Source organism: Salvia splendens, chromosome 14 (genome assembly GCF_004379255.2).
Source record: "Salvia splendens isolate huo1 chromosome 14, SspV2, whole genome shotgun sequence".
Lineage (NCBI taxonomy): Eukaryota > Viridiplantae > Streptophyta > Magnoliopsida > Lamiales > Lamiaceae > Salvia > Salvia splendens.
Genome location: NC_056045.1, coordinates 22,175,748 through 22,192,978, shown reverse-complemented (window position 1 = coordinate 22,192,978; position 17,231 = coordinate 22,175,748). Strand labels below are relative to the sequence as shown.

At 37.4% G+C, this 17,231-nt stretch overlaps 2 protein-coding genes across 2 annotated transcripts; one reads left to right on the top strand and one right to left on the bottom strand.

The window, feature by feature from the left end:
* Window positions 1-4,764: 4,764 nt before the first annotated feature.
* LOC121765516 lies at window positions 4,765-7,162 on the top strand. Its single transcript, XM_042161697.1, has 2 exons — window positions 4,765-5,219; window positions 6,183-7,162. The coding sequence occupies exons 1-2, from the start codon at window positions 4,905-4,907 to the stop codon at window positions 7,020-7,022; spliced, it is 1,155 nt and encodes a 384-aa protein (XP_042017631.1). The 5' UTR covers window positions 4,765-4,904; the 3' UTR covers window positions 7,023-7,162.
* A 210-nt stretch (window positions 7,163-7,372) lies between these two features.
* On the bottom strand, window positions 7,373-9,739 carry LOC121765517 (probable CDP-diacylglycerol--inositol 3-phosphatidyltransferase 2). The gene is made up of 10 exons (XM_042161698.1): window positions 9,490-9,739; window positions 9,311-9,395; window positions 9,178-9,227; window positions 8,957-8,996; window positions 8,759-8,803; window positions 8,610-8,675; window positions 8,414-8,528; window positions 8,278-8,334; window positions 8,104-8,202; window positions 7,373-7,760 (listed from the first exon to the last, which is right to left on the bottom strand). The coding sequence occupies exons 1-10, from the start codon at window positions 9,548-9,550 to the stop codon at window positions 7,707-7,709; spliced, it is 672 nt and encodes a 223-aa protein (XP_042017632.1). The 5' UTR covers window positions 9,551-9,739; the 3' UTR covers window positions 7,373-7,706.
* Between the last annotated feature and the right edge of the window lie 7,492 nt (window positions 9,740-17,231).

Here is a 17,231-nt window from a genome sequence, read left to right as displayed (position 1 = left end):
ATATCATTTAACCCAATGATGATGGTGAAGGTGATTGATGTCCATGTATCCATAGAATTTTACAAGTCGTGACAATATCAAATTTCATAATCTAAATTGATTTTAAAATTATGTGATAGATCAAATTTGATAAATAATATTTTTGATAATTTATGTAAAATAAAATAAGTCAAACTAATTAATCAAACATATGCCAGTCAAGATATAATTAATAACCTACCCATGAAGTCTAGTTCATCAAACATGACTCAAAACCAAATTTTGAGCTGCAGTTCAACATCTCTTGATTAGTTGTATTGCTTTTATACTACTTTTTAAATATTTTCGTCAAAATATTTGACAAAGAATTTTCATGGTATATGCGATGATATACAATCATATCAATAATAAGACAATATAAAGATCCACCGACGCTATCATAATAATGTTGACATCATTTCATCATTCCTTATTTTGCTTTGACATTTTCCCAATTGGCAGGAGAAATACTTTGAACACTTCTCTTAATATCATTTGTAACGAAAGGATCTCGAATTAATACTGCAAGATGTATTTTAAAAAAAGTTAGAAACTGAATTATAAATTCTACTTAGAAAATATCTCCAAACTAGTCTAAGTTGATAGCTTAAAAAATTTGAAAAATGATTCATAATTCCAAATTAGTTGGTAGCTATAAAGGAAGATGTGAAAGCCACCAACTCTGTCCATGCGATATTGGGTGCAATTGTGGATGTAATTAGGCGACAACGTCACCTTCAACTTATTCAAACAATATGGTTAGAGCATCCACATTTAGGGGTGAGAAATTATACCGAAATACCGTAATACCGGACTTACCGTACCGAAAAAATACCGAAAATACCGATTTTTCGGTATACCGCAGTTTCCGGTACGGTATGATACCGTACCGCAGTGTTTCGGTACGGTAACGGTATCAATTTTTCTATACCGCGGTATACCGGTATACCGATAGATTATTATATATATATTAATATTAAATGTGTTGTAATATATATATTACATTTATATATATTATATTAAAAATAATTTAATACATCAATTAATACAATAAAATTAAACATTCAAATGATAATTTATTCAAACATATTCAAATTAAGCTGAATTATTTTTTTATCAACTCATCCTATTAAATATAATAAACACAATAGCACATAACACCGAAAGAAGATTGGAAATACAATATCGGGAATATATTTCAACAGAGCACATTTGAAAGAATTTGTATTAACTCACACCATTTAGTATATGATTCTTTGTGTAATGTCATATTCCAGATATACAAAGTAATTAAAATTTTTGTTTTATTCTTCGTCCCACTTCATAAAATGTCAATTAAAAATATGTGCAGCTAAAAATGAATCAAATCGTTTATTTAGTGTTTAATTCATTGTATGCTATCTTATTTTATATACTACTTAAATTGAAGGATGAATAAATAGGATACTGATCAGTCATTCTTAATTCTTAAAGAGAAATAAATGTCCAATTTAAATTACTAACTAGTGTCACTCCCGTGTGATGCACAGGTCATTTTAATTTCTTCCTATTTATTTCATTATGCGAAATAAAAGTTGTGAAATGATAAACAAAAGAATATTCGACATCCTCTTACTTTGGATTATACTTTTTCAATCACATTAACCCCACATAGCCACAAGAGTGCGTTTAAATGCTACCTTTTCTTAAAAATGTCAATACGATCACATTAAAATTTCAACACATATTTGTGTTGACATTTTAATAAACTGTCTTGACATTTAAATATCAGACTTAAAATTAAAAAGCATTTTAAATCTGTGAAAATATGAATTAACCGTTGAGTTATAACTGCAGGAGCAAGTTTACGTTGCAATAATGAGGTGTTTTGATATATGGATGTTACACTCCATACATTTCTTTTGGTTTGGTTGTTTGTGTATTGTGATTATGCTCGACTATTAATAAAGGTTATCAAATGCAGGGTCATCTTCAACGATTTTTTGTGGAATTTTGAGAAATGAAGACAACGTGGTTGCAAGAAATGAAGATAATGTTGTTGATCATGACTTCATAAATTGTTTTAGATTTGAATGTTGAAGTTTTATTAATTTGAATGCTATGAACAAGATTTGATTGTGATGAAGTTTTATTATTTTGGGCTTTTTTAAATAGTTGAACACTTGAATTGTTATTTTAAATATTTTGGACACAATAGATTTTTTTTCGGTATACCGTTACCGTTACCGTTACCATACCGTTATTACGATGTACCGTACCGTGTTTCGGTATACCGTTTTTAACTATATACCGAAACATGGTACGGTATACCGTAATAACGGTATGGTAACGGTATCAAAAAATATCATACCGAATTTCCGGTATACCGGAATTCCGATATACCGAAAATTCCGATATACCAAAAATTCGGTACGGTATCGATATTGAATTTTGTCATACCGTACTTTCCGGTACGGTATGCGGTATGGCACGGTCTGTACGGTATACTGTACCGACCCACCCCTATCCACAGTGGGACGGATGTTCCGGCGGACATCCCGACGGATTTCCTAAAAACACCTCCTACCTCGTCATAAGGACATCCCACTGCACTGTCACGTCATAAGGACATCCCACTACACAAATTCACCAAATTAAACAATTTACGGAATTAAATAAAAAAATAAAAAGTACATTTCATTAAATAAAAAAACGTAGAGAGAGAGAAACTCGTTAAAACAAGTGGTGCGAATTAAATGAAGTTCAATGAGCCGTATATATATAGTTTTTTTTAAATGAAAAATCGGGATGTCCGTATCCGTAGCGGATACGGACGTCGGAATGCCGCGGAACTCCGGTGTCCGCATCGGACGTCGGTATCCGTCCCTCCCGCGCCTAATGGCGGACGTCCGCGCGGGACGTCCGCCGTTGTGGATGCTCTCAGGAGTTACTCCTTTATCAATTATCATGTTTTCTTTCGTTTTCCATAGCTAATAAAGAATCCCAAGGAACATCTTTTTTTTATACGAGTGAGAAACAATAAAAACGGATGTTGGGCGATTCTAAATAAATTCTAATCAAAGTAGTCTCTAATTTGTGAAGTTGTTTGTATAAATAATTGTCTTATACAAGTAATAATATTCTGATACACGTAGAACGTAGTGATACCATATAATAGGCTTTCCCAATTATATAATCGATCACAAAAAATAAACAAAACAAGTATTTCGTGAAAAATCGAAAGTTTACTTTTAATTGATCTAGTCTACTTGAAACAAGGGTTAGATCGTGTGGATGATTTAATTAAGAGTGAACTACGCAAATGGTCTTTCAACTATGCGTTTTGCACGTAAATGGTACCTAAAATTTAAAAATATTGTGGGTAGTCCCTAAACTAAGGTGTAATAATATTTTTAATACTTTTTCACTATTCATCACAATTTTACACCCAAAATGCCTCGATGCATGATGGATATTTTTGGACTTTCATATATAGGTACCAAATTTGATATTTTCTTATCTCTCTCTGTAGTACTAAATATGATATTTTCGTATAGTTTGAGTACATAAAATGATACTACTGTTATTTATTTAATTTCATGTGAGATCTTCTTTCTCTTTTTTTCTCCAAAACTTGTAGGAAGTAAAAATTTAAAATAAAAATAGTATGAATTTCTTAAATATATTAATTAAAAAAATTAAAATTATATTTATTATTAAAATAATTTATAGCAAAATTTAATTTTGATTGTGATTTGATTGTTTTTTTAATATTAAAAATTAATTTTTTTAATTAAAACTAAAATTTTAATTTTTAATTAATTCTAATTTTTTTAATATTTAGTACTCCCTACGTCCCATAAAAATATGTGCACTTTCCATTTTCATCTGTCCCACAAAAATATGTGCATTCCATTTTTAGAAAGTTATATCAATTTAATAATATATGTCTCATTATCTATTAACTCTACTTTAACTACTATTCTACTCATCTCTCTTACTTTACCAATTTACTTAATTACCGTGTCAAATTCATTGCCCATATTTTTGGTGCAAAATTGTGATGAATAGTGAAAAAGTATCAAAATGTGATTACACCTTAGTTCAGGGACTATTCATGATATTTTTAAAGTTTAAGTATCATTTGCATGCAAAACGCATAGTTCATGGACCATTTGCGTCACTATTTAATTAAACATACTCACAAGATTAAAAAAATAGACATGAAATGGACCCGCAGCAGCAGTTGGTTTTGAAGGGGCAAAGTTTCAACAATGAGAAATGATCGATTCTCACTACTATCGTGTACTTGTAACATCTCTCTGAAAAATGTGTGGACCTTGGGAGGTGTCCTTCTGGCAGGACAGTGGGATTCTGATTAAACACCACTTATAATACAGTCGAACCGTGGGATTGGAGTTTCAACCTTTTATTTTCAAGAAAGAGAGAAGGAAATATTTTCAAAAATAAGAAAGTACTCCATCATTCATTAAATGTCCCATATTTTCTTTTTCATCCATCCGTCAATAATGTTCCATTTCACTTTTATTATGATAAGTGTGTCATGCATTCTATTAACTTATTTCGTTTATATTTTATTATAAAATCAATATGCTATAAAATTAGGTCTCACATTTCAATAACTTTTTGTACCGACTCTATTTTATAAAATAAAATATTTTTTAAAAATCCATAACGATTAAATATGAGACATGTAAATCAGGGACGGATAGAGTAAATATATATTGTGAGAATTTTAGATAAGAAAGAGAGTGGTAACTGCCAACCAACCTGGACAGTAGGTTCACAAATCCTAGTCTATGGACTATGCGTTATCTACAAATCTGATTTCCAATTTTTTTTTTCAAATAAAGGGGTAATTTTTTGTTGGTGGAATCAGCGACGAAATGGAGAGGTTGATCTACTCCAATTCCGTTCCTCTCAAACACCGCCTCAAATCGCCGTTTCTTCCACAACTCGCTCAAGCGGATTCGCCCCAGCGACTCCGACCGTCTCCATTGTCTCCTTCATCTTCGTTTCCGCGCCGATTGAATTCAGTTTCCTGCAGTCTCAATGTCAACACCTCAGGTTTTCTTTCCCGCAAAGGTGCGGATAATTCGCCAGAGATTAATTTCGAGCCGCTCGTGGACTCCGGGGATGGGTCTGCGCCGGAGCCGGTTTTTCTCAAATGGCTTGCTCAGAAACTGTGTCGCCAACAAAAGGTATTGCTATTTCGTTTTTGTTAATTTTTCTGGGTGTTTATCTTCTGGTTTCTAAGATTGCTCAATTTTGGGTTTAATTTCCTGGTTTTGTGACCAATTTGTTTTTGCGTTCTATGTGCCTTCAAAATGAATATTCTTCTGTCGATTTGATAGATATGAAGTTGGATGTGGTGTTGGATTTGTATAATGGGCTTCAGATGTGATCATGTGGTCAAAGATTTAATCTTTTGTGGCATTAGTAGTTTGGTCAAGTGTTGAAAATTGAAGTATGCTTTTATCCATGACAAAAACACAAAACTTGGAAAGAATTAAGAATGTTATGAACAAATAAATTATATTTCCTAGATGTCGAAACAAGTGGGTAATTCTGGGATGCTATATTCCCATATTGTATATGCGTTAGAATGAGTAAGATCAAAGTTTGCTTATAATTATTCCTCCTGAGTTGTTTCTCTTTCAAAGACCAAAACTGATAGCATTGCAGAATAGTATGAAAACTGTAATAAGTGACTTTGGCCCTTCTTGGTGATGGAATGGAATGAGAGTGGAATGGGATGAAGGTAGGAATGAAATGACAATTTCATTGCATTTCCTTTGCATTTTCATTCCATTCCCGCTTTCCATTGTATCAAGCAAATGAATAGAATGGGAAGTAGGAATCACCTTCCAGGCCATCATTACCAAGAAGGGTCTTAGTGTTCTATATCCACGTTATAAAAACTTATGACTAAAAAGGCACTAGTTAATGTCAACTACTAGTTAATGAATAATAAATATATGCAGATGGTTGATTATGTGACAAAATGGTGTAACTCTGCCTTCTAAGTTTGCTTTTCTGTTTTGTGTACAGAGCAAATAACAGATGTAATTCATATTGCACTCGTCAAAGTAATTACTGCTCATATATAGAAAATCGGGATAACTAAACTAGTTAACCCTAATGTTATTGGCTGGTTGTTACAGGTGATTAATGCTGGGAAGGTAATACTATTATCAGCGTTCATTTTATCATTTCTCCATCCAGCTACTGTATCTCCGGCCATTGCAAGTCTCCAAACTGCAGCCCAGTCAGGAGGTCCAGCAGCAGTTGCAGTTGGTAACACTCTCATTCGCAGTGAGTTGCTAAGCAGTGCGTGGACGGGCTTTTTCGCTGGCTGTCTGCACACACTATCTGGCCCAGATCACCTTGCTGCATTAGCTCCACTCTCAATTGGCCGATCCAAAATGGAAAGTGCTGCTGTTGGAGCTCTATGGGGATGTGGGCATGATGCTGGCCAGGTACTGTTTGGCTTGCTGTTTTTAATTTTGAAGGACCGGCTTCATATTGAGGTCATCAGAACATGGGGAACAAGAGTTGTGGGCTTAACTCTTCTTGTCATTGGTGGAATGGGTATCCGGGAAGCTTCAGAAGTCCCTGTACCTTGCGTTGCCCTAGAAAATGGCGAATGCGATGTAAGTGAGTACGAAGCCCTTGTGAGCACACCAGTTGGAAAGAAGAAGATCGGATTAGCTACATTTGCCACGGGAATTGTCCACGGGCTTCAGCCTGATGCACTGATGATGATCTTGCCTGCACTTGCTTTGCCTTCCCGACTAGCTGGTGCTGCGTTTTTGTTGATGTTTCTAGTTGGGACAGTCATTGCAATGGGAAGTTATACCGTCTTTATAGGCTCGTGTAGCGAGGCACTAAAGGAGAGAGTTCCCCGGATAACAGAGAAGCTCACTTGGGCATCTTCCCTCATAGCGATTGCATTGGGGCTTTCTCTTCTAGTTAGCCAATATTTCGGATTTAGTCTCTATTGATTTTCATTCCGAGCCTTGAACTATGGTATGTTTAGATGAGATGTAGCTGAGAATTTGAAGGTGATTGATTTAGTAAATTGAGAGCTAAAGTTCATTCTTAAATGCAAGTTATTGCCTGGTAAGTTAACAGGTTTTCTCTATTTCAAAGGGATTGTTGCCACTTGATACTCTAGAAAATGTATGAGATGTGCTATGATGATGTTCATGTATATATACTTGATGTGTGCATTGTAATATTTCATTTGATACTCTATGATCAAGAATCAAAGAGTTCAGGAACTATGTAAACAAAGAGGAAAGATTATTTGTCATTCAACGCATGAAAGCAACCGCAAAAAAAAGAAAATATATATCACGAAAAGTTGTACTAATTCAAAGATCAAGATGATTCAACGCTTGATTTTAATCAACGTGGCCAAACCATTTTTTTACATTTCTACAAAGGGAAGCAACATCGAGATTTTCAGACAAGAGCATGTATATGTTAAACACGACCCCCCGAATGTGTACAGTGAGACGCGTTATCCCGTTTGAATTCATTGACAAGCACATCATCAGCTTCTGATTCAAAATGCATGTTGGAATCCTGAATGCCAGTGTCCCCATCCATAAATACGCTGCGTTAGTCAAACCAAAACGAAATTTGAAGTTTGCAGGAAACAATGCAAGGCCTGTCATGCCATCCTACTGCTGCTTAGCGATGTCATAAAGTATACATGCATCTGCAGCTGTCTTCATCTGCAATCAGAAACGAATGAGCAGTTTGAGTTGTGGATAGACAGATGAAGGAGAATGCAGAAATGATCATGAAAGTCGCATCTGCTACATTTTAAAGGAAGTATCTGTGAATTTCAGACAATTCTATTGATGCACCATGTGAAAAATGCAAACTTGAGAGAATACTAAGAAATAAAAGATACCACGACAAATCTGATTAATGGATCCCCATATAATTTGCTTATTTTTACCAGAAGTTGCATACAGAAATCCGAACATAAGAATGCACATAGCATAGCATTTTAAGCATACATTTGTAGAGATATCATTAGACAATATGAGGAATACCATTGTTTTGTACTACCTGTATAATGTTAATTAGTTGTTTGATTGCCCATCCAACAAGACTCAAAGGAAGTAGAGTCTTGTACAGCCAGTTTCGCGTTGAAACACTTAATAAAACCTGAGAGAGAAATAAAAAAAGAATGCTATAAGTAAACGTCTCATTACAAGAAACAATCAAGTAATACAGACTTACTTGAATAAGGTTCTCAGTCGGACTGTTTGCCAGAAGAAACAATATAATATAAAGCACCTGTCAGCCGAACCAACAAATTAAGTATAATATCAAAACTTGAAACACATCTCTGGGAACAGACAATAACTAGTACTACCTCACAAGAAACACAACAATAACCCATAAACTTCCGATTCCTGTAGTAAAGCTTGAAAAGCCAGTTGCTGCTATCTTTAACATCCTTATGACTACTCTTTCCCACCAAGAACGTACTGCACAAAGTAGCAAGTGAATACGGAATCTACCACTGAGAAAGGAACAAACACATTGGAAGGTTTGTAACAAAGCAATACCTATACATTTGCAACCAATGACTGGCAATGTCTAGAGCAAGCAATGACAAGAAAGTCAACCCAGGCCTGGCAATCATCACGAGTGACGACTATTATATAGTGGTATATTTATAGAAATTCTATAACAATAAAAATCTAATCTAGTTTACCTATAAACTTGGGAGAGAACAACCAACAGGCAAGCCGTGCTTATCCTGCATCGTAAAATGGTTCAAACAGGATATACGTTTTTTTCAAAAATGGGTAAAAGGAAGCAAGGATATTAAAAAGCAAGCTTACTAAAAAGGAATCACATATGTAGTAAGCATCAAGATGAAATATTACTATAACTTATAGCCAAAAGGTACCTGTCTGTAACCATGTCAAGAACTGCACCAAATGTTGAAACTGAAAAACAAGGTTCAACATGTTATTCCAAATTCCACTGTAAAAAGCAGGTGAGGCTAATCTACACTATGAATGACCAATTGTGCAACAATGTGTGAACATTCAGGCATCCGATCCATTTAAGCAGAAAGCTAAGCAATCGACAGTTATTAACAGAGAAATGCAGATCATAAACCCTAACCTTGATTCAATTTGCGTGCAAACCATCCATCCAATGCATCACATACAAAGCTATAAAAACAATACACAACATAAGATTCACAATAACGATTGACAAAAAGGAAAAATGAACAAGATAGAGACGCGAATCTTACCTAACAAAATACAAAAGGGAGAAAAGATACTTGTCCTTAAAGCATATCGCAAAAGCATAGCAATTCATTAGAATCCTCACATAACCTGTGGAGGAGTGAAAAAAAGAGAAGATTCCGCGGTCAAATCATGGATTAAGTGGTGGCGATAGTATTCAGCAGGTTGAAAAATGAATGATTACCGATAATGTTTGGGACGTAGAGGTAAACGGACAAGGTGCTAGGTCTCGACTTCTCCGCCATTGGCAAAGATCTGAAGAAATTTGTGTAGCAAATTAGGAGGTGGATTGTTCAATCAACGGATTCGCTCTCCGTGATGAATAATTATTGAAAGAGCGTGGATTTTTTGAAGAAGCTTCAGAAGAATGGGGCGAATGTGCGAGAATACTGAAAAATCGCTGATTGCAACTTGCAAGAATCAATTTCAGAGATGAGTACAATTACAATGTGTTAATCAAACAATGAAAATAAAATAAAATAAAATAAAATAAAATAAAATAAAATAAAATAAAATAAAATAAAATAAAATAAAATAAAATAAAATAAAATAAAAGTTGCTTTAAATAAAAAGATCAGTAGGGAATATTTACTAATTCATCTCCTACTATACTAATAACAAATATATCTCCTACTATATTAATAACAACTAGACATGTCGAAATTTGTTTATAAAAAAGATGACTTAAATTCCAACTCTTCATAATACATATTACTAAGGTGATCCCTCCCGAATTCCGTGGAATTCCCATATGCATAGGTTATACATTAATGAGAAATGGTGACAAACAATATTTTTCAATTTTAATGGGAATAATTTATAAAGGGCCAAAAAATAGATGAATAATGAGAAACCAACTTTTCAGAGAAATAAAATGGAAAAGAGAGATTCCTATGTAAACATACAAACATTTATAGCTATTTTTGAAAATTACTTCAGTTCAGTTCATATATGATGGCAATTAGGCCCAATTAACCCACAATATTCGTTTTTTTCTTTACACACTACTCACTCTTGTTTCCAAGAAATTAATTTTATTTTTTTAGGTATACTATATTTGGAGATAATGAGCACATATGATGGAAAATTAGGCCCAATTAACCCACAATTTTCACTTTTTTTCTTTACTCACTACTCACTCTTGTTTTCAAGAAATTAATTTTATTTTTTTAGGTATACTATATTTGGAGAATTGTCATTATATTTGATCACACATCCCCTCTTTTAATATTTGGGAATGATCATATAAAAACATTATCATATGAGATTTTGGAGAGGGTCTCAACTGTTCATTAAACATCTATGACTGTATAGTAAGAACGGTACAAATTTTTATTATTGTATATGTTGCAATATGCATAAATCAATGATCGTAATATACGAATAATATTATTCAACATATAACTCAAACTTGACAATCTATTTATAAGCAAAATTAATTAATAATTATAATCATACACTAAAGATAGTTCCTACTAGAAACCATTTCTTATAGCGTTAGCAGCTAGGATTAGAAGTAAGAATTTCAAATTTAAAATTGTCGAGCCCCAATCATCTAAATCAACTATAAGGTATGCATATTTCTCCATCGCTAGTCAACTACATGTAACGCGCCATTATTTCCACTCGTCTACCACTTTAATCTACTGACTGCCAATCAAGATTTTGACACCACAAATTTCAAGACTTTGAGAGGAGAGGAAGACTTCCCATTCCCATTAGAGCATCCACAATAATAATAGGTCAGTCATATGCTAGCCACAAACTCCTTGTTAAATGGTATAGACAACATATTTAGAGAAGAAAGCAATGAGAGAAGATTATTGTATTTTGATTGAATGATGAAATGGTACTCAACACCCATATATTTATAGGGATGTTGGTGACTTTTGAGATCCTACAATAAATATATATTCATGGAACTACACTACTATTGGAACAATGCATGCACATCTTCAATGCTTCTTGGAACTCTATTCTTCTTTAATGCTTATTGATACTTCCCCTTTTCTCAACACTCCCCCTCAAATTGAGTGGTGAGATCTCCAAAACTCAATTTGGAAAGCACATCTTCAAAGCTCCTTGAGTTGACTGCTTTAGTTAGGATGTCGGCAAGTTGATCCTCAGAGCGAACAAAAGGGAGTTCGACAATCCCATTCTCAATGTTTTCTTTGATGAAGTGTCTGTCAACCTCCACATGCTTCGTTCGATCATGTTGTACTGGATTTTGTGAGATGCTTATAGCGGCTTTGTTATCACAATACAACTGGCACTTGCTTGGAGGGAGATTAATCTCTTTCATCAATCTCCTTAACCATAAAATCTCGGTCAACCCACTTTTAATCCCACGAAATTCTGCTTCGGCACTCGAAAGAGCCACCACCTTCTGCTTCTTACTTCTCCATGTTACCAAATTACCTCCAACAAAGGTAAAGTAGCCTGCTGTAGACTTCCTATCGTTTGGGTTCCCTGCCCAGTCAGCATCTGTATAACCATGAATCTCAAGATGCCCATTTTTAGCGAACAACACTCCATGCCCTGGAGTTCCCTTCAAATACCGACAAATCCTAAGTGCTGCCTCCATGTGATCTGTCTGCGGCTTATGCATGAACTGACTTACGACCCCAACTGCATAGGCAATATCTGGCCTAGTGTGCGAGAGATATATGAGTTTTCCGACTAGTCGCTGATATCGACTACGGTCAGCCAACTTGGCTCCTTCTCTGATTTGTAATCCGTGATTAACCGCCAGAGGAGTGTCTGCTGGTTTACATTCCAGTAGGCCAGTCTCTGCTAGGATGTCCAAGATATACTTCCTTTGTCGCAGAAAAATTCCTTTGGTTGACCTTAGCACTTCAATCCCAAGAAAGTACTTGAGATTCCCCAAGTCCTTCATCTCAAATTCCTGAAAAAGATTTTTCTTTAATTCCTCAATCTCTTCTAGGTCGTCACCTGTAATAATCATGTCATCAACATATATGATTAAACATGTGATCTTGTCACCCTGCTTCTTAAAAAATAGCGTATGGTCTGAATTGCTCTGTGTATATCCATAGCTAATCATTGCCCCAGCAAACTTCCCAAACCATACTCTTGGAGATTGCTTCAATCCATACAAGGTCTTCCTCAATCGGCACCCTTCACCTGCTTTAAAATCTGTTGCAAAACCTGGGGGTGCCTCCATGAAAACTTCTTCTTCCTTCTTCAACTCTCCATGTAGGAAGGCATTCGTTACATCAAACTGGTGTAATGGCCAGTCCCTATTAGCAGCAATGGATAACAACACCCGAATTGTGTTCATCTTAGCTACTGGAGAGAAGGTCTCAGAATAGTCAACTCCATATGTCTGAGTATAGCCTTTTGCGACAAGTCGTGCCTTGTACCTTTCTATCGAGCCATCAGGTCTTCTTTTGATAGTGAAGACCCATCGACAACCCACTGGTCGTTTCCCTTCTGGTAGAGCACATTTCTCCCATGTGTGGTTTCGAATCAGTGCATCAATCTCTTTCTTCATTGCTTCCCTCCAATGCTTGAATTTCATAGCTTCTTCCCATGTCTGTGGTATTTCTTCTTCCTCATATAGTGCATTCTCGAAAGCCCGAGCCATCTCTGATAAATGGCCTTTGGCTAGGTTCACAACAGAGTACCGCTTTTTCTTGTCAATCCTCTCTGGCGTATACCTTTTGGGTGGAACTCCTCTGTTTGACCTTGGTGGAAGTATGTACCTCCCAGTGTCAGGGTCAACTCCTTCGACCTCGACTTCCTCAATTTCCCTTTCTTCGGCCTCAATTGAATTTTCTTCTGCACTTACAGTGTTAGCCAAACAATTATCTGTATCCACAGGATTACTTACATTGGATAACCTTAACGGAGAAATATTTGAGGCGATGCCACTTTCTACGATGGACTCTACCACATCAGAGACTTGCTCAGCGGAATTGCTTACTGTTTTCTCTGATAGATCCGCATCAGGATTGCTTGGCGTTGGCAGTGGCATTGAGATCCAACTTAGCGGGTCCGTATCATTGTTATCCCTAACATTACTCTCCCCCTGACCGCTAAGATGGGTAAAGAAGTACTCAGTTTCAAGAAAGTTGCAGTTCATTGTAACAAACATCCGGTTGGACTTTGGATCGAAACACCTATACCCCTTTTGATTTACCCCATATCCTACAAAAACGCATTTGATAGCGCAAGGGGATAGTTTAGTTCTTTCATGTTTAGGAATGTGGACAAAAACGGAGCATCCGAAGACGCGAGGTTCAAGAGTCAAGGGCGGAGGAATTTTTGTGAAGGTGGACAAGACTTGTAGAGGAGTTTTGTGTTTGAGAATACTTGTGGGCAATCGGTTTAAGAGATAGGCTGAGGTGGCAATGGCTTCTGGCCAGAAGTGTTTCGGGGCTTTTGACTCTATAAGCATAGAACGAGTCATTTCGAGGAGAGATCGATTTTTCCTTTCAGCCACACCGTTTTGTTCGGGAGTATGAGCACATGTGGTTTGGTGTATAAGACCTTTGTTTTGGAAGAGTTGTTTCATGGTAGAATTAACGAACTCCCCCCCATTATCTGACCGAAGGACCTGAATGGTTTTGTGAAACTGAGTTTGGATAAGGTTATAGAAATGGGTAAAGTGTGACAAAACTTCAGATTTTTGTTTCATGAAATATATCCAGGTCATGCGAGTGCAATCATCCACAAAAACTAAGAAATATCGAAAACCTTGCCCCCCAATAACTGGTGCGGGCCCCCAAACATCAGAGTGTACTAAGGCAAATGGGGTTTCAACACGAGTATTACTTAATGGGTAAGAGTTCCGATGACTTTTGGATAAAAGACAAGTTTCACAGTACATGTCATGCTTAGGAATAATACTAGGAAATAACAATTTTAAGTAACCGATAGATGGATGACCCAAGCGCCGATGCCAAAGCCAAGCTTTCCGGTCAGCTGATCCGTGAGTTAACATGGCAGTCCCTTTTTGAGCTATCTCATCCACATAGTAAAGCCCATCACGTTCAGTGCCACGTCCAATTATCTCTCCGGTTCGGATATCCTGCAACAGACAAAATTGTGGCTGCATTAGTAACGTACAATTCAATTCCTTTGTGACATGACTAATGGATAATAACTTATGAGACATCGAAGGAATATATAGACAATTTGATAACTGCAAAGTTGGGGAAATGTTAACGGTTCCAGCCCCCTCAACCACCGTAAATTCCCCATTGGCAGTTTGGATATGAGATTTTAGAGGTTTCTGAAGGTTGGTAAGGTCTGAGGCATCATATGTTATGGTATCGGTTGCCCCACAGTCAAAAATCCATTTATCATTTTTCTCATGGCCATTAGATACTGCACACACAACTCCAAGCTTCTCGAGAGGCTGAAATCGATTTTGGCAAGTGGTTTGGGAAATTATGGAATTTTCAGGAGATTTGGGGGCTAATTGTGACTGAGAATTTTGGTGAGGTAAAACCTGCAATTTCCCAAAGATTTGGGGGCTTCCAATAAAAGAGCCCCCTAACCCTAATCTACCTGAATCAGGCGCCGCCTCTCCCCTCATCAATTCTTCACTCCAATCGTGAATTACACTCCCACTTCCGCTGGCAACGAAGTTTGCTGCCCCGGTTGTGTTCTCCGGCTGAGCAGCTTCATTTCTGGTCCTTCCTCCTGGCTGGACAGCACCGGCGGTTTGCACGACCCCCTGCACGGCGTTGCCTCCGTCGCCTCCAACTGCTGCGGCGGCGTGCCCGCCACGGTTCCAGGGTGTTTGCGGTTGCGGCGGCTTGCCGTGCTTCTCTTCCCACCAATCTGGATATCCAACTAGTTCAAAGCATGAATCTTTTGTGTGTCTTTTCCGTTTGCAGTAGGAACACACCAATTTTGACTTGTCTTCTTCATCACTTCGCCGATTTCTATCATTGCCACTGCCGCGACCACCACTGTTGCTGCCGCGACCACCACCGTTGCTGCCGCGACCGCCACCCCGAGAGCCGCCGGTAGGGTTCTGCCACCCTCGGATGGCGAGGCCAGTTCCAATTCCATCCATGGCAGCTGCTCCGCCGGTGTTTGCCTGTTGTAGCACTCGGAGTCGTGTCTCCTCCTGCTGAATCAGGTTGTACGCATAGTCGACGGAGGGAAGCGGGTCCATTTTCAGTATCTCCCTCTTAGTTGTTTCATATTTGCTATCAATTGCATAGAGAAACTGACATACTCTCTGATCTTGTATGAATTTGTTATGAATCTCCATATCCTCTGGACATTTCATTGGGTTCGTCTGTTTTTGGTCGATTGAAATCCAGATCTCTCCCAACCGGCTCCATATTTCTTCTAATGAACTGCTTCCTTGTCTCAGTGTGGTTGCTTTGAACTGAAGATCATACACCTGGATTTTATCTCTTCCGCTCCCATATGTGACGGCCAACGCATCACATATATGCTTTGCCGTCGGATGTTGTGAAACTCGACTGACCAGTCGAGGCTCAATGTTTTGTACTAACCAAGTGATCACACAGTGATCGGCTTGTTCCCATTGTATGAAGGCTGGATCGGTTCGCGGTGGGGAATGAGGCACTCCGGTGACGTGAGATACCATTCCCCGACCGCTTATTGCCGTCTTCATCAATACGGACCAAAGGGCGTAATTTTCTCCATTCAACTTATTCCCACCAATGTGGAGGGGCTGCGTGTCAATTCTGAATGGCATGGCAGCTGTTTCTGGTGGATTTGGTTGGTTCATCGCAAAACTATTGCGCATAAAGTTGGCAAATTGCCGGGCAAATTCATCTGCCATAGATGAATCTGAGGTTTCGGTTACTATATAGTTGTCATTTGACATTTTGGCTTATGGTTATAGGTACAGCGAAAAAAGGAAAAACAAAAAAACGGGAAGGGGCCGAGAAAGGTATCAAGGACGATGATGATACCTTATCTGAGTCCAAACCCGCTTTGATAACATGTTAAATGGTATAGACAACATATTTAGAGAAGAAAGCAATGAGAGAAGATTATTGTATTTTGATTGAATGATGAAATGGTACTCAACACCCATATATTTATAGGGATGTTGGTGACTTTTGAGATCCTACAATAAATATATATTCATGGAACTACACTACTATTGGAACAATGCATGCACATCTTCAATGCTTCTTGGAACTCTATTCTTCTTTAATGCTTATTGATACTTCCCCTTTTCTCAACACTCCTCCTGCCACATCATCAGGACAAGCAACTGGACAAGCAATAGACTAACCACAATAAACAAAATTATAAAAAATAAATAATTAACAATCACACAAAATACGGAATTAAATTTACGACACAGATACAAGAAAATTCAATAATAATATTTAAATTAAAAAAGTACATTAATTAAAAAAATTATATTAATTAAAACAATCTAACGACGTGCTGTCCTTCGCGCCCACAACTCTTCAATTAAATCCTTTTGGAGTCGAATATGAGCATCCATTTGGCGCATGTCGGCATGTGCCTTGAGGCGGCCGACTTCATCGTGAGGTACCCCCCTTCGTACGTTGGGGGCGGCCACGCTGTGGCTTGGGCCGACTTCATTAGCATCGTCATTGACCCAACTAGTCAGTTGTACACTTTCATCTTCGACAATCATGTTGTGCAGGATAATACATGCGTACATTAAGAAGGAGAGAAAACTCGTTAAAACAAGTGGTGCGAATGAAAATGACGTGCAAATCGCGTATATATAGTGTTTCAAAAAAAATTTTAAAAAAATGAGCTGGCCGATCGCTCGCCGATCAGGAGCCTGCAATGGCGGCCAGCCGACCGGCGAGCGGATCGGCCAGTGCCCGAAAATCAGCGTCGGGTCACTGATTTTTTCGCCGAAATGGCGCTCGCCGGTTCCAATGGTTCGGTGAGCGGACCGACCAGCGCCGGGAATCGGCTAGC